This window comes from Musa acuminata, chromosome BXJ3-6 (genome assembly GCF_036884655.1).
Source record: "Musa acuminata AAA Group cultivar baxijiao chromosome BXJ3-6, Cavendish_Baxijiao_AAA, whole genome shotgun sequence".
NCBI classification, from domain to species: domain Eukaryota; kingdom Viridiplantae; phylum Streptophyta; class Magnoliopsida; order Zingiberales; family Musaceae; genus Musa; species Musa acuminata.
Window position 1 is genome coordinate 24355573 of NC_088354.1, and position 25283 is coordinate 24380855.

At 35.1% G+C, this 25283-nt stretch overlaps 1 protein-coding gene across 1 annotated transcript; it reads left to right on the top strand.

The window, feature by feature from the left end:
- Positions 1 to 13847: 13847 nt before the first annotated feature.
- LOC135641309 (protein PECTIC ARABINOGALACTAN SYNTHESIS-RELATED-like) lies at positions 13848 to 25221 on the top strand. Its single transcript, XM_065156635.1, has 11 exons — positions 13848 to 14247; positions 14525 to 14575; positions 14703 to 14793; positions 17884 to 17960; positions 18837 to 18925; positions 19328 to 19447; positions 21103 to 21219; positions 21438 to 21581; positions 21662 to 21785; positions 21928 to 22119; positions 24739 to 25221. Exons 1-11 carry the CDS (start codon positions 13921 to 13923, stop codon positions 25096 to 25098), a joined length of 1692 nt encoding a protein of 563 aa, XP_065012707.1. The 5' UTR covers positions 13848 to 13920; the 3' UTR covers positions 25099 to 25221.
- Positions 25222 to 25283: the final 62 nt, after the last annotated feature.

The following is a 25283-nucleotide window of genomic DNA, read 5'->3' on the forward strand; positions in this document are numbered from 1 at the left end:
TCGACAATGAGGTAAACAACTCAAACAAAACTCCTTTAATTTATTTCGAAATTACATAATGCTTTTCATGAGTTGTTCTTAAATTAGTTTAGAAAAATTATCTTTTTTTTAATTACATATTTAATAAAAATAAAAATAAAATTGGATCATGCTTACCTTTCTAGTGATTTTAAAAGTAATCATGAAAATTACATGTTTTATGATAAACAAACAAAATGATTTTGATTAAAAATACCTTATGAAATCATGCTTGATGTTTTAATAATGAAATAGAATGTTAGATATAAATCTAATGCTTGTACACCTGACAAGATGAATCATATTGTTTCATGATTTTGATTAAAGATGCTCTATAATTAATGAAATCATGTTTGATTTGAAGTAATGATTTGATATCATGCTTAATAAGTTTATGTTTCGAATTTATGTATGATGATTCTTGAAATTTATGGATTATCGATTTTTATGATAATGAACGTGGCCTTTTCGATTTTAAACTATGATGTATGTTTTCATACAAAAAAAAAAAACTTGATCATGCTTATATGAAATCAATCACTTAAAATGAAACACATAAAAAGGAAAATATATCTTAATTAAAATATAATGATGACTTGAAAGCATGCTTAACGAGTTTGTATGAAGAACTTATGCATGATAATTTTTATGATCTTTTGAAAGTTATTTTTTGGTATTAATGAATGATGCATGGATTTGAAAGAAAAGAACATGCATGTATGAAATCAATCAATAAGTTGAAACAAAAGGAGGAAAGCATTTTTTGAAATTTTTTTTTCTCTATCTTATCGATTTTTCACTAAGAGATCAATAAAATTATTTATGCCATTTTGAATCTCTTGAAAGAAATGTTAAGATTTTGATGATTTTAACAATCTGAATTTGAATAAGTTTTATCAAAATCATGATATTGGTTTATTGGAATTACTTGAGATATTTTTTTTTAATCAAGATCTCTTCTTTGTACTCCTATGATTTTTCTTGGTATTTTACTAAAGAGGAGATTTTTCTATGTGAATCATAAGATTTCTTTTGCATGAATTGAAATTTTTTTCTCCTGCGTTTCCTTTTGCGATTTACTAAAGAGAATATCTTTTTCAAAATTTATGACTTAAAATTTTATTTGAATATCTTTTTCAAAATTCATGGCTTCAAATTTTATTTTAATATCTTTTATTATTTGATCTCCTAAGATTTCTCTTTGAATATTTAAGAGGAGATTTGTCAAAATGAATCATGTCTTTTGGTATTCACATGATCTCATCCTTCATGATATGATTTTTTGGCTTTGTATAATTCCTTATATTCTTGAAGTATATCTCATCATCTAATTCTTCTTGATATTCTTCATGTGATGATATGAATGCATGAAATACTCATGATATTGTTTTGAGTATCATGATATGATATTGTTTTGATATGAGTATCATGATATGAAATACTCATGATATGATATTGTTTTGAGTATCATTAAATACTCTAAAATGATATAAATTTACTAGCTTATGAGTATAATGTATGATATGATGATTGATTTATTTTTAGTATCATGCATAGATCAAGGATGATGTGTAATATTTTAAAATTGTACATGTTGTAAATTGAAACTATAATGATGTACAAACATATTGAAATAAGGTTGATACTTTACCTTTCTCATGATGTGAAGATTGATAAAAAGGGAAAAGAATTACAACATTGTATTCTTCCCTTCTATTTGACAATGACATAGAGGAGCAAATTTTGCTAGCTTGCTAGCTAGCTTGCATTCTTCAAGAAGAAGCAAAAGCTTCATCTTAAAAAGATGCAAAAATCTTGCCAACCTTCATATGTGTAAAGTTTGCTAGCTCACAAATTGTAAGTAGAAAAACTTGCTTGCATGCTAGCACATCTAAAGAGAAGCAAAAACATTGTATTCTTCCCTTCTATTTGACAATGACATAGGAGAAGCAAATTTTGCTAGCTTGCTAGCTAGTTTGCATTCTTCAAGAAGAAGCAAAAGCTTGCTCATCTCAAAAAGGTGCAAAAATCTTGCCAACCTTCATATGTGTAAAGTTTGCTAGCTCACAAATTGTAAGGAGAAAAACTTGCTTGCTTGCTAGCACATCTAAAGAGAAGCAAAAATTACAAATGTACATATCGCAAAAAGATGCAAAACTTGTTAGCTTGCTTTATGTAAAACATTATATCTTGCTAGCTTGTTATCTTGCATTATTTTTCAAAAAAACTTGCTAGCCTTCATACGAAGTAACACTTGCTAAATTGCTAGCTTGCATGTTATAAAATAATGTAAAATTTTGCTAGCTTGCACTTTGCAAAGGAAGCAAAAATGACACTTCTAAAAAGAGAAGAAAGAGCTTGCTATCTTGAACATCACCAAAAAATTGATAGATTGCCTATCTTAAGAAACAAAAATGTAAACTTGCATAATTTGCAATCTAGCACATCTTTAAAATTAATGATAATTTGATGATTATGTATGTTGTAAAGTGATGCTAAATTTGCTAGCTTGCATGATGATAAAACTGAATATTATGATTATATTGCAATGATTTGAACTTCTATGCCCAAATACTTGATAGTTGTAACTTCTCCTTTTTGTTGATGACAAAGGGGGAGAAGTATGATCATGTTATGCATGATGACGTGTTGCAAATATTCATGATAAAATTTATAATGACTTGAATTCAAGGTTCTATCAATATGACATATTGATAGGAGGAGTTAAGGTTAACTCCATCATCAATTAGCTATCATCATCAAAAGGGGGGAGATTGTTGAATCTCGGATTTTGATTATGAAACCAATTGATAAGTGTTTATGATTTGATTTACGTTTTGAGTTATGCAGGATGCTTCGATCAGGATGAGACAATTAAAGCAGGAAGAATCATGTTGGGCTAGTGGAACATGTCAGAAGATTGGACGTCTAGCTAAAGGATCAGATGACGTATCGATAGAAGGCTTCGGGCCATGGATTCAGACATCGGGCTAAGAAGAGCAGAAATTATGCCAAGGATATCAGAGTTACGGAGGTCAACTGGCCGATTGGGCAACAGGCCGCAAGAGAGGATGATACATCGAAGAATCGGACGAAGCGTCGATGGACCAATAACATGTCGGACAATATGATTCATGCTTAGTAATAATTGTCTAGATCAAAGTGTATTTTTATATGTGCAGGATTAACTATGATTGCAAGGCATAAAGCAAAATGAAGTCCCGGAATAAAGAACGCAATTTCGTTGGGAGTTCGAGAGTTCATCGGAAGTTCGGATGGTCATCAGAAGTTCTGTCAGAATTGATCAAGAATTCCCAAAGCTTGCCAAAAAAGCTCATCAGAACTTGCCAAGAAGATCATCATGAAGTCTAGGAGCTTGCCGGGAGTCCGCTGGAACATTGTCGAGAGATCGTCGGAAGTTCGCCGGAAGCTCGCTGGAAGAAACCTAGACTTACGAACTTTGTTTAGCTTAGTAAATGTCTTGAAATTAATAGTTAGCATATAATAGGGATTAAAATTGGGCCAACCCAATTAGAGGATAGTTGGGCTAAGTTTGGGCTATGTTGGGCCAAGAGAAATGATCAAATAGTGACCAAACAAGTGAAACCGTCATGGCATAGTCTCCGAGACTGTGTCAGGCAGTGGTACCTCCAATCTGGGTGGTGCTACCACCCAGACTCAGTCTCCGAGATTGTCTGGGCGATGGTACCACCCAGTGTCAGGCTGCAAGCAGTGTTACCGCCCAGTGTAGGCGGTGGTACAGCCCATACCCTGAAATTTCAGGGGTTTGAAGTTTGTGCTCAAAATTTGAATTCATTTGAGGCCTATAAATACCCCAGCTATTCCTGCATAGATAAGCAAGAAATATTGAGCAAAACCCTATGATTCTAAAGTTTTAAACCTTAGAAAGTTGAGTGCCCTCCTCCCAAAGCTTAGAGAGAGTTCTAAGGGAGGTGTGAAGGGATACCTTATAAAAGAGGGTTGTAAAAGGCTATCTCCTAAACCTGTGAAAAGGAGAAGAGGGTGTAAAAGGGTAGTTGGTCTTTGCCCATTGAAAGAAGACCAATAGTGGATGCTGGTGGCCTCGACGGAAGGGGAATCGACGAAGTGGATGTAGGTCACGACGACCGAACCACTATAAAAATATGGTTTGTATTTCTCTTGTACAATTTACTTTACTACAAACCACTTTACTTACTTTACAACCACTATGCTTTTCCATACGCTTTCAAAGTTAATACCTTTATGAAACGATTTTTTGTCGGAAACGGATTTAATCACAATAAAGTTTTGAACTAACGTAATTTTTACCACTGCACTAATTCAAACCCCCCCCCCCCCTAGTGCCAACTCTTTTCCTAACATGTTCTATATGAGTACTCCACTCTTTGATACCAGACTTATAGGTCTGGAGGTTTCAGATCTAGCATAACCAGCCATCGAGAGTAGTAGCCAACCTTACGAGGACTATTGAGTGTCGATAAAGGATCATCCGCTCTTAGTGTCATGAGAGGAATATCCTATGTGTTATTGCTAAGACAAATCCCTAACCATGATCATTCGAATTGAAAGAGAAAGAGTTCTCCGGGAGAATCCGATTAAATCGAGACTCGAGTAGAAACCGTATGGGTCTAACAGCACCATGCCCGGTATACGGTCTCTGGGATATTTGATGGATGAGGAACTATAGGTATATGGTAACTGAGGATAGACAGGTCCAATGGATTGAATTCTCTTATTTCTGTCAGGATCGAGTCGGCACTAGGAGGGGGGGAATAAATTAGTGTAGCAAATAAAAATGACGTCAGTTCGAAAAATCTTCATTTCGATAAAATCGCTTCAGAAATATACTTGACTTAAAAGCGTATGGAAGAGTGTAATGAGAAAGTAAAGCAAGTAAGGCAGTTTGCAGTAAAGGTAAATTGCTCAAATATAAATACATACCGAGATTTATAGTGGTTCGGTCGTCGTAACCTATATCCACTCTTGATTCTTCTTCCATCGATGCCACTGGCATCCACTAACAATCTTCCTTCAATGGGTGAAGAACAACTACCCTTTTATACTCTTTCTCCTTTTTACGGGTTTAGGAGACAACCCTTACAAGCCTCTTTTTCTTAAACCCCACTTCTCCCTTTAGACAAACTTCTAAATACTAGGAAGAAGTGATCCTAAATCCTAAGAGAGTTTCCTAATTTTTTCTCAAGTATTTTTCCCTCTTTTTCAACTAAATTTCATGCTCAATTCTTAACGCTTCAAAAATGTAGCCAAAAAAGGTCTCATCCTATGTTTCTTGGGTACTAGTAGTACCACCGCTTGTGGTGGGCGGTACCACCACCTGCAGCACTGACATTAGGCGGTATCATTGCTTGGGAGACTATGTTTGGGTGGTACTATCGCCTAGATTGGCAGTACCACCGCATGACAGTCTCGGAGATTGAGTATGGGCGGTACCACCACCCAAACTGGTGGTACCACCTCCTGACACAGTCTCGGAGACTATGTCACCGACAGTTCCACTAGTTTGGGTCACTATTTGGGCCTTTCACTTGGCACAACATAGCCCAAACTTGGGCCTAATTGGTCCTTAATTGAGTTGGCCTAATTCCAACCCAATTACGCCTAAAACCTACTTCGATCTAGACAATTATTACAAAGCTAATCAAATATTGTCCGGCATATCATTGGTTCATCGGCGCTTCATCCAAATCTTCGGCGCATCGTCCTCTCTTGCACCCTATTACTCAATCGGCCAGTTGACCTCTGCAACTTCGATTTCCTTAGTGTAATTTTCACTTTTCTTGGCCCGATGCCCAAACCTATGGCCCAAAGCCTTCTACCGATACGTCGACTGATCCTTTGGCTCGACGTCCAATCTTTTGACATATTCCACATGTTCCACTCCGGCCCAACATGATTCTCCTACTTTAATTGTCTCTCCCTGATCAATGTTTTCTGTATCACTTAAAGCGCAGATCAGATCATAAATACTATCAATTGGTTTCATCATTAAAATCCGAGATTCAACAATATCGTTTGAGGACTGCGCCGTAGTGGCCTAGTATGTCCACAGTCGATGAGTCGAGTAAATTATTATAGAAATAATAATTCACTGAGCTAGAAGGAGTTCTGATAGGTATAACTCATGGCCAGCTCGTTATTGGACCTAGAGGGTCACACACATATGGTAGGCATTGCGTTGAGTCAAGGTTCGGATATGAGATATCCATCGGAGCCCCTATCTTATTGGATATCTAATAAGCCCCTGAATTATTGATCCTATGAATGAGATCCAATAAGAGCTAATGAGAAATTATTGGATAGAGATCTACTAATCTAAGAGGCTTGGATAGTTGGATGGAGATCCAATACTCAATATGGCAGGATCCATTAGGGTTAAGTTGATGGGGGACCTTTATAAATAGGCAGGAACCAATGGTTCATAGGCTAGAATCTCTCTTGGTTGCCACCTCTTATTCTCCTCTCTCCCTCTCCTCCTCGGATAGTAGGCCTGAAGACTTGAGGAGCATCGTCTCAGCCCTGTTGTGTGGATCACCGCTAGAGAGGAGGATGCTTGACCTCCTTCACCCTCTACTAGAGGTCTATAGAGATTCAGGGATATATGATCTCCCTAGGTAGCACAATCTTTAATGTACATAGTTTTAAATTTTATGATTTATGTGCACCAATCTTTGCACGACGACGAACACATCGATAGAAAAGAAACCTTATTTTACACTTACCATAACTTTTGCACTCGATGATATTTTGTGTGCACCTCACATTAAAAGAAACCTCATTTTCATTTCTCAATTTTGTATACAAAATAATGCCTTAATTGAATTTTTTCCTAACTCTTTTCTTATCAAGGATTTGAGCATATGGGCATCCTTAGTTCAAGGCCTGAACAAAGACAACATTTATGAGTGGCCATCAGCTTCGAAAATTACCCAACCTACTGTTTACTCTTCAGTTGCAACTCTAGTTGATGTGCGACATCATCATCTTGGTCACCCCTCACCCTTTATCTAGCAAAAATTGATTTCTCATTATTTTCTTCCTACTTTCAAAACTAGTAGCACTATCACTCATTGTGATGCTTATCTTAGTAATAAAAATAATAAACTATCTTTTGGAACATCCTCCATATCTTGCTCTAAACCTTTTGAAATTATTTATACAAATATTTATGGTCCTGCCCCAACTCGTTCTTTTGATAAGTTCATATTTTATGTAATTTTTGTAGATTATTTCACTAAGTACACATGGTTCTATCCTCTCCATCATAAATATGATGTTTCAACAATCTTTACCAACTTTAAAAAGTTGGTCGATAATTTTTTTCAGTCTTACATTATAATAGTTTACTCTGATGGTGGAGGCGAATATCAAGCCCTCATATCTTGCCTCTCAACTTGTGATATACAACACCTCAAGTTACCTCCATATACTCGCCAATTAGTTGGCTCTGCTGAATATAAACATCAACATATAATTGGATCTGGTCTCTCACTTCTACATCAAGCATCCATGCCACCAACCTTTTGGTCAATAGCTTTTCAAAATGTAGTCTATCTCATTAATCATTTGCTCACTCCAGTCCTACAATACCAATCACCATTTGAAAAACTATTCCACAAGCTTCTAAACCTCTAGAAACTTAAAGTCTTTGGCTATTTATGTTATCCATGGCTATATCCTTATACCTCACATAAGTTAACACCCCGATCTAAGCCTTGCACTTTTATATGATACTCTATTGAACATAACGCTTTCTGATGCTATGAATCCCAAACTCAAAAAGTCTTTATATCACATCACATTATTTTTATGGAGTCTATCTTTTCTTTTTAAAATCATCCTACCATGCAAGCTACTCCGACAAACATACATCACTAGAGTATCCCTCTGATTCCGTCACATGAACCTCCCATGACACCATCTAGTCCTTACATGTTACTCTAATTCAACAGCTCCTCCCTCCCTCCATTATTTTTGAAGCAATACCCTCGATAACATCGCCATTGGCTTTACCTTCTCCTAGACCTTGTGACAATAAAGTGTCATAGGCTGACCCAGCCTATGTTAGTGACTCGCCACCGGATATACCAATAACACAATCTACCACTTCTATTGCCCCTAGTCATCTAATGACAACATAGTCCAAAAGTGGTATTTTCAAACCACGTCAAGTCCTTGACCTATATGCTATAACAAACTCCTCTCCCGAGGCCAGTGAACCCACTATAATTACTCAAACTCAAAAATCTCATCACTAGCGTAAAGCCATATGTCAAGAATATGACGCTCTCCTTTATAACTCTATATGGACCCTAGTACCCTTTCATCATATGCAAAATGTCATCGGGTGTAAATGGATCTTTCGAATTAAGCGGAACCCAGACGGATCCATTGCTAGATATAAAGCATGTATAGTCGCCAAAGGGTTTCATCAATTACCTGGTGTTGATTTCATAGAGACATTCAGTCCTATTATTAAACCCACAACAATCTGACTTATCTTGAGTTTGGCCATCTCAAAAGGCTGGCACCTATGACAACTGGATGTTAATAATGCTTTTTTATAGGAGTCTTTGACTGAAGATATCTTTATGCAGCAACCTCCTAGTTTCGTTCATCCTCAATATCTGAGGCATGTTTGTAAACTACAAAAAGCTATTTATAGACTTTGTCAAGCTCCAAGAGCTTGGTATACTAAACTTGGCTTATTTTTGACATCAATTGGCTTCATCAATTCCAAATATGATACTTCATTATTCTTACGATAATAAAATGAAAGCACAATATATCTTCTGGTGTATGTGGATGATATTATTGTCATGGGCAATGATCCCTTAGATACTCAGGTATTCTTAAAGCAATTGGTCGATCAATTCTCCCTCAAAGATCTAAGAATCTTAAGCTACTTTCTGGGAGTGGAAGCAACATTTACATCTTCAGGTCTCTTCATATCACAAAGAAAATATATTCAAGATTTATTATTAAAGACAAATATGCAAGATGCAAAAGCGGTTACAACTCTCCTCTATACTAGTGAATCACTCAAGTTATATGATAGAAGCCCTATTATGGATTACATTCAATACCGACAAGTACTTGGCTCCTTACGGTACTTGGCTCTCACCCGTCCAGATATCTTATTTGCAACTAATAAATTATCACAATTCATGCATCGACCATCTGCTACACATTGGTCTACGATCAAATGAATTTTACAGTATCTTAAAGGGACCCTTAATCATGGCCTTTTTTTTACAAAAGTGCTCCACTCCATCTCCATGCCTTTGCTATGCTAATTAGGTAGGAAACTTTGATGATATCACATCTACGTCAAGGTATATTATCTTTCTTAGAGCTACTCCAATCAGCTAGAGTTCTAAAAAATAAAAGATAATCACACGATCTACAACTAAAACTGAATACCGTGTCGTCGCCACCTCCGCTGTTGAACTCAATTGGGTCATAAATTTACTCAAAGAACTCAACTTCAACTCCACCGTTACTCCTACAATATATTGTGATAATGTTGGAGTTACCTACTTATGTGTCAATCCAGTATTCAACTCCCATATGAACATTACCATCGACTTTCACTTCGTGCAAGATCAAGTTGTCAGACATCAACTACGTGTTTCTCACGTGTATATGACTGATCAACTAGCAGACTCACTTACAAAGCCTCTCGCCCGCAAACTATTTTCATTGTATCGGTCCAAGATTTACATCCTTGATAGAAGCTCAATCTTGTTGGGGCATGTTAGTAGATAAGATTTTCTTAACTACACGAGGAAATCTATGAGCAGTTGAAAAAAATCCTCTATGCTAAAATGTATAAATAGCCATCAAGTTCTAAGTTCGCTATATCATGTAATTACATTTTATATTCTATCCGAACTTATTAGATGCATGCTATAATGTGCACTTCATCGTTGCGCTTCATCCACGTTTTTTCTTTTTTAGCTTGAAGTGGATGCAAGGTTCGAGGAGCTCTAATCCAATAAGTTTTCCATTTGTCGAGTAGGGTGTGACCTTTTAGTCTTCCCTAGCTTCATCCACAGGGTAGAGGAGCTAACTCGACAAACGAAAAAAGCTCTTTGGCCTAAGTTCGAAGTGAAGGTGCTCATCAATATATGAAGTGCCACTGGGATTCACAAAGAAGGTCACCAGTTTATTTACGGTTATCGTATGGTGATCTGTTCGAGTGCTCCATGACTAACTGGATCTAGCAATCTTCGAAGACCCAAGTGACTGAGGTTCCACAGATGGCCAAGTCACTCTATTCGACAATGACGACTTCAACAACTACAACAAATGGTCAACTCCAACAATCGGCAGTAGTGCTCGAGTGGGAGTTGGAGGAGTTGAGCTCGGTGAAGAGATTGAGAGAGGTCTTAAGCTGTCGACCAAGTGAGTGAGGTGGCTTCGACCAGCTTGTAATTTCTTTTGGCAAAGATTCATATTGAGGTAGTAAGCATACAGTTAAAAAATATATATTTACTACAGCTAATCCCATTGCTATAAAAAGGGCAATTGAGGCACCTAAAGTCATCTAAGCTTGTCGGTGGGATATCATCGTAATGTAGTAGTTTTTAATATATGATAGGGAGATGATAGTTAGTATTTTTTTTTTTACAGGGATTCGAGGCTGTTTTTGAAGAAGTATGGATAATTCTTTAGACACAATTAAAATTTAATATAACTTTTTTGAGTTCACTAATCCAAGAGAATAATACAAATTTGAAAGATCTTAAGAGCCTGTACCTCAGATTCAGGAGATAGTTGATATATGCATGCATGTTATATTTAAGTGGTAACATGATTCAAACAAAGAGGCCACTCCATAATGATAAGAGAAAATTAGAAAGTAATATCAATATTTATTTTCTAAAAGTAAATTAAATTATAGGACCATGTATCTTTTAAGAGGGGATGAATGTAACCATTAACACATTTTTTTCCTTTCCAAAAATAAAAGTTTCTATGTTACCTTATGTGGTTTATCTATTTTTATTATTTGAACAAATAGTTAGAAAAGACTAATTAATTATGCCAATGGATTTAAAATGAAATTAATTAATTAATTAATTAATTAATTAATTGATTAAATAATATAAAATTTAATTTTTTGTTTATTAACTTTTGGATAACCCTCTCTCCTATTTAAAGATGATCCCTCTCCCTTGTTGCTCACCATTTGACAAAGACAACCGAGCTCCCAAAGTGAGAGGTAAGTCCTCTGTTCATTTTAAATTAAATATTTTGATTTATTATTTTTTATAAATTTTAAGAATTTTAAAAATATTGTATCCTCATGTCGCATGACAATGTTTATTCTATTAGTTTATAATAAAAAAATTTTAATTAATGAGTTTTAGGATCCTTTATTTTTAATATTATGATGCATGAATTTTAATGTCATTTTTAATGGTTTAAGTTTTGAATAATGTTTCGTAAAGATTAACTAAATAATTTCATGAAATCCATCTTAAATTAAATTATTTTAAGGTTGATTTAAGCATTCTGTGGCATGTTGATTTCTTTGATGAAGCATGTTGACTAAACCATTTAATTAATTTCTATAATGTTTGCTGTTTGATTATCTTCATGTGTGTTATTGAATTAGGTTGGTTATATTAGTTATTAGTAATGCTATTCGAAAAAAAAAAGAAAAGGGAGAGTGGAATTGAATTGATATATGGGTCGACATAACTTGGTGTTTGAAGGCTAACAAAGGTGTGACTTTTTTTGACGATAGGATGTTTGATGGATTATTGATTATCTTTAAATATTTTGATTAAATTTTATAAGATATTATTGTATTCAAAACTAATATAACCTATCATATCGTGCGAAGACTTTGTTTTCCTATCGATAACAAATATATCAATGTTGATAAGTTGATTTTTTTTTAGAGATTAATAGACTATCACACATGACTAAACATCCAATCAAATAAATATATGACATAATTCTATCAGTCATTAGATGAACGAACATAAGGCTCATCTCAAATCTTCATATTTATTATTAAAAGAGTACCTAGGCCTATGCAAATCGTGATGACTATGATATGATATCTGACATCACCAATAAATATATGAAGTTTTTTTTGGAGGTTTATACTCAATATATTTACTAATTATTTTTATTTTTATTTGTATATTTTGAATAATAACTTTATGATAGATTAGCGTGCATTTAAAATTTTTATTTATGTAAAATATTCTGTGACAATGGTTTAATTCCCAAGATCATTTAAAATTTTTATTTATATAAAATTTCAGGTGTTATATTATTGTGTCACCAAAAAAATAAAATAAGGATGGAGGAGTCTTCCAATGGTGCCAAGAAGCAGGTCTCCTTCTCCGACCCAAAGGATGAAGGGAAGAAGGAGAAGAATCCCAAGCCACCGGCTTCGGCGAAGGGTGGCAGCGGCCAATGCGTGTGCTCTCCAACAACCCACCCGGGCTCATTTCGCTGCCGCCTCCATCACTCCGGACCCACCGGATGGAAGCGTTAGCTCCAAGTCCATGCCTTCCTCCTCCACTCCCCCGGATCAGACTTTTGTGTTTCGTTCGTGTAGTCTCTCTCTCGTTTGAATCACCGCAGTTACTGCATAAATGAATGACGGTTTGAGAGTGAAAACATGCGTGCGAATGCTCTCCTCTTGAATTTGTCTGTTTGAAAGGATCAAGTTCCTCCATTGTACTTACACTACTCGTATTCTGTGTTGGTGGGACGCATCTAATGACCGGGTTTTGCGTTGCACGACATAAGCTTTTTATTCCTGTTGGCGCTTTGATGTGATCGAGGACCGTGACACGCAGTTCTCGGAGCTGTTGTATAACATTCTGGCGATTTGCTATCATCGTTTATATTCTGATCCAGGTGAATGATTATTATTATTATTATTATTATTATTATTATTATTATTATTGTTATTTTTATTTAGATTCAAATAAACTAAGAATTGAGGCATTTCTATAAAAAATCTCTCTCGTGGTGTTTTTTTGTTAGAGGAAAGTGATACACCATTTTGAAAATAATCTTGTAATGTTAAATTAAAATTAAATTCATCATATGGTGACTTCGAGACATTTTAGGAAGATTTTGTTCGAAACAATGCTTGTAATGTTAAATTTGATTTGGTTTGGGAAAACGTTAGTCCAAATTAGGTTAGAAGATAAATACCGACATCAGATGAATTAGGTTGTAAATCAGATGTATAGGTGCTAAGAATGTAAATCAGATGAATTAACCTTTTAAATAAAATAATATTGACTGTAAATTTTTTAATGACACCAAAAGGAAAGCATCTGTTTTCATGTGTTCAAAAAAAAAAAAAAATTCATCCTCAATTAATTCAAGTTTTATGTATTGAACTTAAAACTTGTTTTCTACCCACATGTAAGTGATAAAGTTTTAAGAATATTAATCATATCATTTCTCATCTACTACTAAATTAACTTTTATATGAAATGGAATGGCTAAAAAAACAAAAAAAATACAAAAGCAGAAAATAAACACCATCAACTAATTATCGATGGATCCTTCAGATAGCTATCAGTATCACCATATCTCATTTACTGAATTAAATATTCTCAATGAAATGGTATTGATAAAAACAAAATAAATAAATAAAAAATCATCAACTGATCATAATAGGTGACATGCTATCCTACCTAGCCGTATCTCGATTGGAGAAACCGGTGGGAACCAGTGCGGATCGACAGTGGGTAAACCGTGGGTTGTTGGATGCTGTTAGAGTATATATTCGACGTGTATATGCGCCTTTCAAGAAACGTTTCGTCGAACACAATACAGCGTTGGACAACAGCACGCGAGAGAGAGAGAGAGAGAGTTGGGGAGTCTCCGAGGGAGATGGCGGAGCTCCGCCACTCAGCTTCCATGGGCAACAGGGCCTCCGCGGGCTCCTCCCCCGTCAAGCGCGACGATCCCTCCGCCCCATTCGTCTCTGCCAGCGGCGCCGATGGCGGTGGGCGCGATCGGGACCGGGATCGCGACAAGGATCCGCACCGCGCCCCCTTCGCCTCCTCTGTCCTCCATCTGCCGCCCCCCATCCGGTCCCTCCTCGCCCTCGAGGACCCCAGGGTCTCCACCTCCACCGCTTACCGGATCCTCGTCGCTTTCCTCGCCTTTCTTGTGCTGGCTGGCTTCCTCTCCCTCCCCTCTCTTTGGAGTCGCCTGGTGAGCTCCGCTTCCGCCACCTCTCTTTTTCTGTGCTTGATCTGTCTCGTGGTTCTTGATTTGGGATCTTTGAGTCGCTTAGTGAGTTCCTCTTCCTCTGTATTTATTTGTCTTGTGATTCTTGCGGATGTTTTCAAGCTTCTTTCTGATGACAAAGAAGGGATCTTGGTCCTACAATTGCAGTGATTTTCCCATCATGATGTTCAATAAGATATTTGACTGACTATGACTGACTAGATTGTGCAGTCTAAATGACTGGAGTCTCTTTGTTTGGTAGAATGCACCTTATTTGTGCCGCAAGGAAGGGATTGTTCTTCACTGCCCTCGCGTAAGTTTTCATCAAATATACATATCTTGTTTTGTGATTGCCTCTGTGATGTGATGTAGCAAAATATCTTTCTTATTGCGATAGCATCTTTTTGATTGTTTTCTTTATTTTCCCTTTCTTCCTACAGGTGAAGGAGCCTCCATCACTTTGGGAGAATCCCTACTCTGCGACTACCTCATGGAAACCATGTGCTGAGCGCCGGGAGGGTGGTATCTCGGGCAAGTCTTCTTTTCTTTTTTTTTTTTTCCATGTGAAATCATCTTCTTCTGTGTTGATGTTCGATATACAGTGTGCAACATTGATACACAAAACGTTTTCAAGAAAACTATAGCAGGGAGATACGGAGAGATATTCTGGTGCATGTACTGTAAATCATTACTATGCTAAGAGGGCCTTTGGATGCTAAGAGTGATGAAGGCACATTTTTCACAAGGAAACATCATTCTTCCTCCGTGGTTTCAGTATTCCCTTTAAGTTAACCTCCCAGTTTATTGACTTTTGGGCAAGCTATATGCTGGTGGTGAGCTATTATGCACTTACCTTATTTAACAACTTGAGTGGGATATGTCCAAATTAAGTTAAAAAAAGAAAGGGATACCCACATGTTGAATAAAAGCAGTAGACTTCGATCGATTGTGTTTTTCTTGTGCTACAGTTGGAAGCAATTTGCTAAATTACATGCTTGTCCCCATAACAATGCCCAATTTGTAAAGTCCAAAAGTTACTTGATTGAAAAATTCTCTGCTGAAATTCATTCAAATGATATCTTCTAGATTAGATAATGTAGCACATAAATTGAACAATAGAGCCTGACAAAATATGCTTTGCTTATTTTTAATGAAATTTCATCTACTAAGATATTGAAGATTGAAAAGTTTTATAGTTATGCATTCAATGTTTTGGGGAAAGGGTTACAGCTCATATAAATGATATATTTTCATTTGCAATTTACACTTTCATTTTAAGTTACATTCCTGAAACTTATCTGATTGTTTTTATTGCTTTTTTAAGTTGATTGTATAAATCAATGTTATAAAGTATCTTTATAACATTGTTTTACCATAAGATGGTTGTATATATATCTCATATTTGTCACTTGTGCCACAATGTATAAACACATGATTGCCTAGCAGCCTAATTTTACTTTAACCTTAAGATCTAGATATTGGTGTTGAGGGTGTTTTAGTCACTGTTAGTTGTTCTCCATTGTTCATTTTAATAATATTCTGTTCTTTCTTAATAATCTTTCATTTGTTCTTTTGTTGACTAATTAAATTTGTCTACAGAAGTTCTCTTTAACTAGAAAAATTCAGTGGAAAAAAGTAGCACATATGTCATTTTCCACTTCAGTCATAAAATGGAATGACCTGCTGGATGAGGATCCTACAGGTTTAGAGAGGGTCAATGCCTGTAGCCTTATCTTGGAAGCAGAAAATATGTTTTCATGACTTAAATTCTGGTACCCAAGTCCATATTAGATGTTATAGTTTAAATTTATCTCAATATTTTCTTTAGCATCAGTGTTGTGGATTATCATTTCAAGGTTAAAGCAGCATATATTTTAGTTTATAACTACCTTTCTCATTAAATTTACTATATGTTATTGTTTTTTATATTTTTTTATAGTTGACTTCTTCAAAATTCTTTATAGGTTGTTGTTGCCAAGAATTTGAACCTCGGTTTCATAGCGGTAACCGGTTGGACTAGTACAGTAACAGTACACAGAGTAGTATGTTTAACTCATGCCACCCAGTATTGATGAATAAAATAATTGAAAATCAAATTGAACCATATGTATTGGTATCAAACTATCCATTTTGATACTGGTACTTGGTTGGACCAGTATTTAAAACCTTGGTTGTAGTGTCATTGCTCCTTTCCTCAGAACTCACTTTAATCAGTAGTAACTTTAAACCTTAACATGCTCTTCAGTGTTTGTTCCTGTTCTTTGTACTTACTGCAATTTGCCTTTTATTAATTTCTTGCTTTAGTTTTTTCATCTCTTCGTAGATATTAATTTTATTACCCTTATGCTTCCTTGGAGTGGCTTTACATTAATTTGTCCAATCTAATCAATTTAACAAGCGATAAGATTGACTATAACATGCAGATATTGTTGCATGCTCTCTTGTGTGCCTATATAGTTCTTTACATATATATGAACTATTGTTGCATGTCACTATAATAATTCTATGAAATATTGGATGTACCTGTATAGTTCTGACATGTATATGGATATACTTCTAATTCTGATGATTTTTATGTTCACGCATCCATATGCAAAATGTTTAATAATGTATGCTAATTTTTTCTTGAGAGAACATGCTGATGCTAATAAGGGAGTATGGAAATCTCTATTGGACAATAATAAATGCCACTGCTGTTTTAAGATGTTAAAGATAAACTAAATACGCTGTCTCGTGTTGCAGCCTAGCAAATAGAGTTTGAATTGAGTTTCCACTTCATACTGTCCTTATAGCCACATTTATCAATTTTATGCTTTGTGCATCTAAATGATGATACCATAGTGCCATGGTTGTAAGCTAGAGATGCATCCTGTGGTGTAAACTCTGGTTTTCATGGTGAGTACTTTGTCATACCATGAGAGTCACATGGCGTGCGTACATGATCACAAAAATTTCAGTTGTGTAAGCCAAGTTCAGTCCCATTGCCAGGATTGATATAATCTCATATGGTCACTGTCACTTTACATTGTCCTTATCAGCCACACCAAAGTTGTATACCTTGTGGCCATCTAAATGATGACACCATAGTGTTATGGTTGTAAGCTAGAAATGGTATCTGGTTTGCTAAATTCTTGCCTGCATGGTGTTATTTTGTCATACCATGAGGGTCACATTCCAAAGTTGTTTACATAAGTTCAGTTGTACAAGTCTGGTTCAGTCCTAGCACCAGGATTAATATAACATCACATGGTCCCTGTAGACTTCATGTGGGCACACATTCATGTCGCATTAGATTTAACAGGCTGATTAGACAATATGTTCTTCGATGTTCATGCACTTATATACCTACTGATATGTGAACCTACATGCACTAGCATTGGCCAGAATGTCCATTCTTTGTTTGCAACTGATTCATGTACATTTAGAGAATTCTTTTAGTTTTCTTGAGGATATGGTAGTTGTGAGTCTAAATTAAACTCGATGCTGCACAAGATTTTTTGGGTTTATGGAATTTTTAGCTTTATTAGGTGTTGCCAACATTATCTTGTGACTTTGATCAAGTTTGTTTTTTCACAAACTATGTATCTTGGCATAGCCATTATCTCTGTGGTTCTTCTGCAGATCTTCCTTCTGAGAATGAAACCAATGGTTACATATTCATCCATGCTGAGGGTGGTCTTAACCAACAACGTATAGCTGTATGTACTCTTCTTCATCACTTACGTCTGTACTTGTTTCTTTTTGTATCCCATCATTATAACGAGACAATGTTACCATGACAGTTGGATCTTGTTTGCAACATTAGGATCACTTCACATTAGGATCTACTTTGTCTCACTAAGCCAAACTAAGTCATCTTGTACAACCAGTGCAATTATAGATCTTTCTTTGAAAATGTCCAAGCCATGTTGAACAGTTTCTCTCAGTTTTTCCTCTATTAAAGCTGCCCCTGATTGTTGTGATGTGTACAGTCATTTATTTTTTCTCTTCCTGGTAACTCATGCTTACATCTATCATCCTTATCTAGGGCAACACTAACATTTTGGGTTTGTTGTTTTTTAATTACTCAATGTTTTGATTCATAATTATAGATGCCATTACAGTTGTCTGATAATTTTTTTTTCTTAATCTAGGGGCGCATATGTTACATTGATTGCATGTCTGTTCCCCTTGTCCATCTTCTTTGAACTTTACAAGCATTATCTTTATCAATATCTCCCTTTTGCTGTATAGTACATCCAATGTCCTCAAAATTTTTTCTTTTGGTGACTTACCATAAATTTCAATTGTACTTACTATGAAACTGTTGTTTTTGATGATCAACCAATTTTTTTCCCCTTATAACAAGGCTTATTTGGTTGTGTCAAGTCATATTGTTGCCGATTGATCCATTGTCATATTTTCAAAAATTACAGGTGGCTATTTCCTGCACATTAATATTATTTGTGAAGATATACTACACTGTAAATTGCACTCCACATTGATAAATTGATAATATTTGGTTTATAATTTTTATGTTGCACATTGATGGGAACATGTTTGATGGTGATGTTTTTAATTTGGTTGCTTTGCAGATATGTAATGCCGTTGCTGTTGCCAAAATAATGGGTGCAACTCTTATTTTGCCGGTGCTAAAGCAAGATCAAATCTGGAAAGATCAAACGTAAGGTTCTGATGACACATTGCCTCATTGGTGGACTTGCAACTCCACTTTATGTTTGCTTATCAAGATAGTTTAACTTAGGAAGAAGCATATTCTTGCATGATAGAAAAATGCATCTTCATTTTGATGACAAAAATTTAGTTAACAAATTGATTTCAAGAGTTCATGTAGTTCAAATCAAAGATTGAGAGACATTATGATATTGAATTCTTATGAAGAACTGATTTTTAGTCTGTGCAATTGTCATTTGCTACCTACATGTCATAGTTGAGTTCTGATTTTTGGTGTTTTTAAGGATCAATGCTTGCTTGATAGAAAAAAAATGCTAGAGAAATTAATCATCTTGGTTAAATTTAATGATAAAATATCTATAATTTTAATCATTCTTATTATCTCATGCAGGAAGTTTGAAGACATATTTGATGTTGATCATTTTATTGAATACTTGAAGGATGATGTACGTATCGTAAGAGATATTCCTGAGTGGTTTGTAGACAAAGCAGAGCTTTTCACCAGTATAAGGTTTTATGCCGTGTTTTCTTAATTTAATTCCTTGCTTCATGCAAAACCTTTTTGATTTCCCACTAAGTCTTTCTCAGATCTGCATTCCACAAACCCACCAAAAAAGAAGATATATGTCTAAGAGCTCCATATATTTAGTATGCAACTCGTAAATAATTTCATTATATCCTTAACATCCGAAATGATAACTCGCATTTTGAATGAAATGGAAATGCCTTATGAATTATAATTAACTCCAAATACTGTGGGATACGCAAAGGAAACAGAAATAGCAATTACATAGGCTCTTAAATTTCAGATTGACTAAAATCCTTCTGACCTGATTTCCAAAACAGGCATTGGAGGAACTTATACCCCATGGCCCAGAAAAGAATTTATTAATAAAAAACATAAAAGCCGAAAAATCAAAAGAAATATTATAAATTGCGTAAAGATTCTCTTGATTTCATATATTATGATATATAACTTTTACAAAAAATCAAAATATGAAATATGTAAAATGTACAAAAGGTAATAATATAAACATGAAAGTGTATTAATTAACTATGATATATATTGAAAAATTAATGTTAATCATAATGTAGAATGGTATTATTGTAATAAATAATTTTTTTATTTATATGTTATAGAGAGCCTAAAACTTTTCCAATTGTAGTTTTGGAAATAGCAATTGACCTCAGTGTATCTCTAATGCTTCTCTACATACTTGGTAATGCTATTTCTGGTACATACAAAAAGAAAGGACTATATTTGAAGAAACCACTCATATTTTTCAGATTCATTATGAAGAAATGAAGATTTTGTATTGGAATTTAATAATACCATATACTCTACTCTATTGTGTTCACTACTTTATCGTCAGCCACTTGGTACCTTTGCTTTTGTAGTAAGAATGAGATGACCTGTTGGTAGAAAAGTAGGAAACCTGGATAGTTTATTGCTTTGCTCTGACTATGATCAAACAATACATAAAATGTTTTTTTAATCTTTTATTAAGAAATAGACACAATTTATAGGTTCTGGGTTATAGCACAAGATGATGGCTGTTTTATAACTCAGATTATGTATTTTCATTTTTATATCTGCTGAAGTATGTGCGATCATTTTGATTTTGCAATTCAACTATCTTCTTAGATCAATATTCCCTATGATCACATACTTTTCGTTCTTTTAAAATTTAGAGTTCACTGCAACTGTAAAACAACTTCCATAGTGGCAAATAGGCTTTGCGTTCGATGAGTTTGTTATAGCCAGAGCCTGACTTTAAAAACTTGGTATCATGCAGTATGCCTGACTTACTGTCCAATACTAGCTATATGTAACTTCTTTGTGCATGTACCATAAAACAAAAGTTCTATGTGTAGTGTAGAGTTGATATGTACAGCCTTCTGCATGGTGTTTTTGCCCTTTTCTTCTCATTCGTGACAGTCATCCCTTTCATCTTTCCATTATCCTATTTATATTAAAAATGAATTAGTAAACACTATGGATCACTTGGACATATATATCTTATATCTTTCTTGAATATCTTAAATTATGCATTGTCCATAGTAGCACAGAGCTTTTGTTTAAATGATATAGATCAAATATAATTTATTTAGTATTCATCAAAATATAATTTATGTAGTATTAATTATTGATGGTTTTCATGACAGACGAACAGTAAAGAACATTCCAAAATATGCATCAGCAGACTTCTATATCGACAATGTACTTCCGAGGATCAAGGAGAAGAAGATAATGGCTCTAAAACCTTTTGTTGATAGGTTGGGGTAAGTTGTTCATGCTAAAAGACATTTTATCTTCAATTGAGATTTTTAATTTCCTTTTTTGCCATCTTGTGCCATCATTGAAATCTTCTTTAGCATCTAACTTTTGTGAGAATGTGCTCTCATCATGTTAGCACCTATTGATTCATAAATGAGTTATCCTAGGGATTTTTTTTGTTACAAGTCTATCCAATTAATTGACAATCTGTATCTTTGCTTAGGTATGATAATGTTCCACCAGAAATAAACAGGCTCAGGTGTAGAGTTAATTATCATGCCTTAAAATTTTTACCTGAGATTGAGGAAATGGCTGAGAAATTGGCGGCAAGAATGAGGAACCGCACTGGAAATGTCAACCCGTACATGTATTAATCCTTTCAGTTCCATGATATGGATTCAACTAATCATTGATTTTTTGCATAAGCATCTAGCTCTTTTCCGACAGGGCACTACATCTGAGATTTGAGAAGGGAATGGTGGGCCTCTCTTTCTGTGATTTTGTTGGAACTAGAGAAGAGAAAGCAATGATGGCAGCATATAGACAGAAAGAATGGCCGAGACGGTACAAGGTAATAGGGAATCTTATTACTTGATAGGAGGGAATGATGGCTTTCGTATTTACCAAATAGAACAAACTAGTATAGAGCTGGCTTTTTTTTCTGAGGACCTCAGTGCTGTCGTTTACTTCTCACTCTTGCACATTGTTTACAGAATGGATCCCACCTCTGGCAGCTAGCACTTCAGAAAAGAAAGGAAGGACGTTGCCCTCTAGAGCCTGGCGAGGTTGCTGTCATATTGCGGGCAATGGGATATCCCAAGGAAACACAGATATATGTTGCTTCTGGACAAGTGTATGGTGGAAAGAATCGGATGGCTCCACTTAGAAATATGTTCCCTAATCTGGTAAACACTTCAACTCTTGAGGAATATAATTTACTTTGCTGATACATTAAAATTGAAACGAAATAGGAAATGAAGCTTGGCATTGCATTATTTATACTCTATTTTTTTTCGTATTTTATGTAATACCTTCTATAAGAACTTATAGAAGGGATATCAAAGTGATAGTTTAATGTCTTTGGGTTATAATTCGAATATTCAATCTGAAACAATTGATGTTAAGGACTTCATTTGATGTGATCTTTGTCAGAAAGCTAATGCAAGAGACTGCATATTATGTATAATTGTATATCATACACGTGATTCATTGGATGTACTTACACATGTACCTTGAACTTGTATTTTTATTGGTATTTTCTCTAAGCTTGTGTTTGCACCTAGGCATTTCAACTAGGCCTTTTAAGGGGCTAGTGCCTATGATAGCTTAGACAACATTTTGACAACTTTGGTTTGTATAGATTGTTTCAGGTACCAGTTCTTAGATTTGAAGTATGTATTGCTGATTTCTTCTGTCATGCAATTGGCAGAAAATATCTAACCAATGGAGTTAAACATTGCTAAGTAATACCTGACTTCAAGCATTGTGATGAGCATGTAAAAGTAAACTAAACTAGAACGAGGCTTCACTATCCACGGAATAAATATCCATGAGGGTTTGGATCTGGCACATTCATGTCAAATAAACAAATAAGTGAATTAACTTGCTTTTATAAAAATGCAAAAAGTAAAGACCTAAGTAGCAAGCAAATCATTATTTTGGCAGCATAGACATTCATTCATTCTTCATTCAATGCCAAAACATGATTTCAAATTTTCAACTATATCCCACTTCATGGCACTAATTGCACGTACTTGTCTGTAAGAAAAATTGGCTAACTCAGTTGTCGCTGTTAACTCATGAATACTACCTGTCATTGCTGTCTAATAAATTTGTTACTGATCTTGAGCCAGTAGAACATCTTGTATCTGAAATTATTGAACACAAAAATACTCTCACTTGAGTTGTTGTCTTTGTAAACTTGTTGCTATTTTGCAACTGCAGTGTACTAAGCTTGTTTTGGTTTCTAAAATCCTAAACCTGAAAATTACTACTGAAATTAAAACACAGAAAAAGCTTAGGAACTCTAGGTTTTGCTATTTCTACTTGCAAACTAATCAAAGGTTACTGTAGATTTAGGATATTCATGTATCTGGTTTTGGCTTGTGAATATATGCAATGCGATGCTATCTTCTTTGATATGGTTTCATAGTAGTTATTCGCTGAGCCAACTGTAGATGCTGATGATGCAACATGAGGTCTATATGAGTGTATTACACTGATAGTAATTCTTGTTTGATACCTAGTATTTCTCGAGAACAATCACAGTAACATCTTCAAATCAGAGTATGTTTGGTTATACAGGAAAGTTCACAGGAAAAACATTTTTTTTCCTTGGAAATATTTTCAAATATTTGTTTGTGAGATAAACCAAAAGAATGGAAAATAACCTTCCAGATTTCTAGGAAAGGTTACCTTTTTATTTTCTGGATTTTCTCCTGACATTGGACAAAGAAAACGTATTCAAAACCTTCTAGTGGTTTTGAATGTGAATTTCCAGAAAAAATAGAATAAGTACCTTTTCCATTATTGCAAACACACTAAAAGTAAATGGAAATTGACTTTCAATTAATTTTCTTTTTCCTACAAGCCAAATAATTTTAATTATTATTCATGGAGAAATTTTGTTAACTCAATAGTTGGAAAAGTTCCATTTTAACATGAGAGTGCTTAAATATACTACAATCACTTTGTGAGGATCTTGCTGATTCTATGATATTCTTTACAGTTCACAATGTTGTCTCGTAGTTTTTAACCCAGCTCACTCAAATATGGACAGCTCATAAGCATATTCCTTAAACAAAGTTAAAGCTATTTCAAGGTATTTTTCTTCATGACTAAGGAATGCATTAAAGGGGTTAGTTACCAACTGTAAGACACTTAATTTTGTAGTTCTCTATGCATGAAGGATTGTTTCATGCAGTAATACTTATTTTGATGTTTTGGGGTTAGAAAGAAGTTTAGAAACTAATGGTATTGGCAGAAACTCTCTTGAAGTTCTCTCTCTTAAATTTTGTATCTCTTGGATGCTTCCTTGAGTAGTGAGTCTTTTATTTTCAGTTCTGTATTCTTGTTTATTTTCCTTGGGGTGGTGAACTTTCTGTATCCCTTTGTGATTTTAAACTCGGTGGTGAGTTGTTTCTTGATTTTATTAAAGTATTATCGTGAGTTCGTTCCTTTTCAATCTGAAGAACTTATTCCAGCAGTTACAACTGTACTATTGACTTTCTTTCAAAGTCCATTCCGTATTATCCCGATATGACATTTAGCTCGTCCTGAATAAGGCTTGTTGTGGTCATTGTTAGAGAAAGTTATTTTCCATCATGTTTTTAGCAGCTAAACAGGCTGTAAGATTGTTAGGCAAAAATCTTAGGCCATCTTGCCTATCCATGTTAGTTGCTTGTTTCAGGAAAAGATCCAGCTGGTTCATGGAGGCTCTAAATTCTTTCAGCAAGTGCCACATATCCTACTTCTTTCCTTGTAAACTTAATGAATACAACGCCATTTTCTTATTTGTCTGACAGGTCACCAAGGAGGAACTAGCAAGCAAAGAAGAAATAGACCACTTCAGGAAGCATGTGACGAGCTTGGCTGCCCTCGATTTCCTAGTATGTCTGAAGTCAGATGTGTTTGTTATGACCCATGGTGGAAATTTTGCGAAGCTAATAATAGGAGCTCGCCGATACATGGGACATAGGCTCAAGTCAATAAAGCCAGACAAGGGGCTCATGTCCAAATCCTTTGGGGACCCCTACATGGGTTGGGCATCATTTGTCGAGGATGTCGTGATCACCCACCACACGCGGACTGGCCTTCCAGAAGAAACCTTCCCCAACTATGACATATGGGAGAATCCTCTTACTCCATGCATGTGTAGAGCTTGAGCAGGGCTTGTCCTGTTTCCTACTTGTTATATCTGTTCTTTTCTTTCTTCATGACTAAATTCAGGCCTTGAACACTGTCGTTTTAGAAAGATAGGCTATATATGTGATAGTGTTAGTTCTGCAGGTCATGTTTGTTCTCTTTGTGAAAAATAAGAACTTTATTCCAAGTGATAGAAAGGGGATGT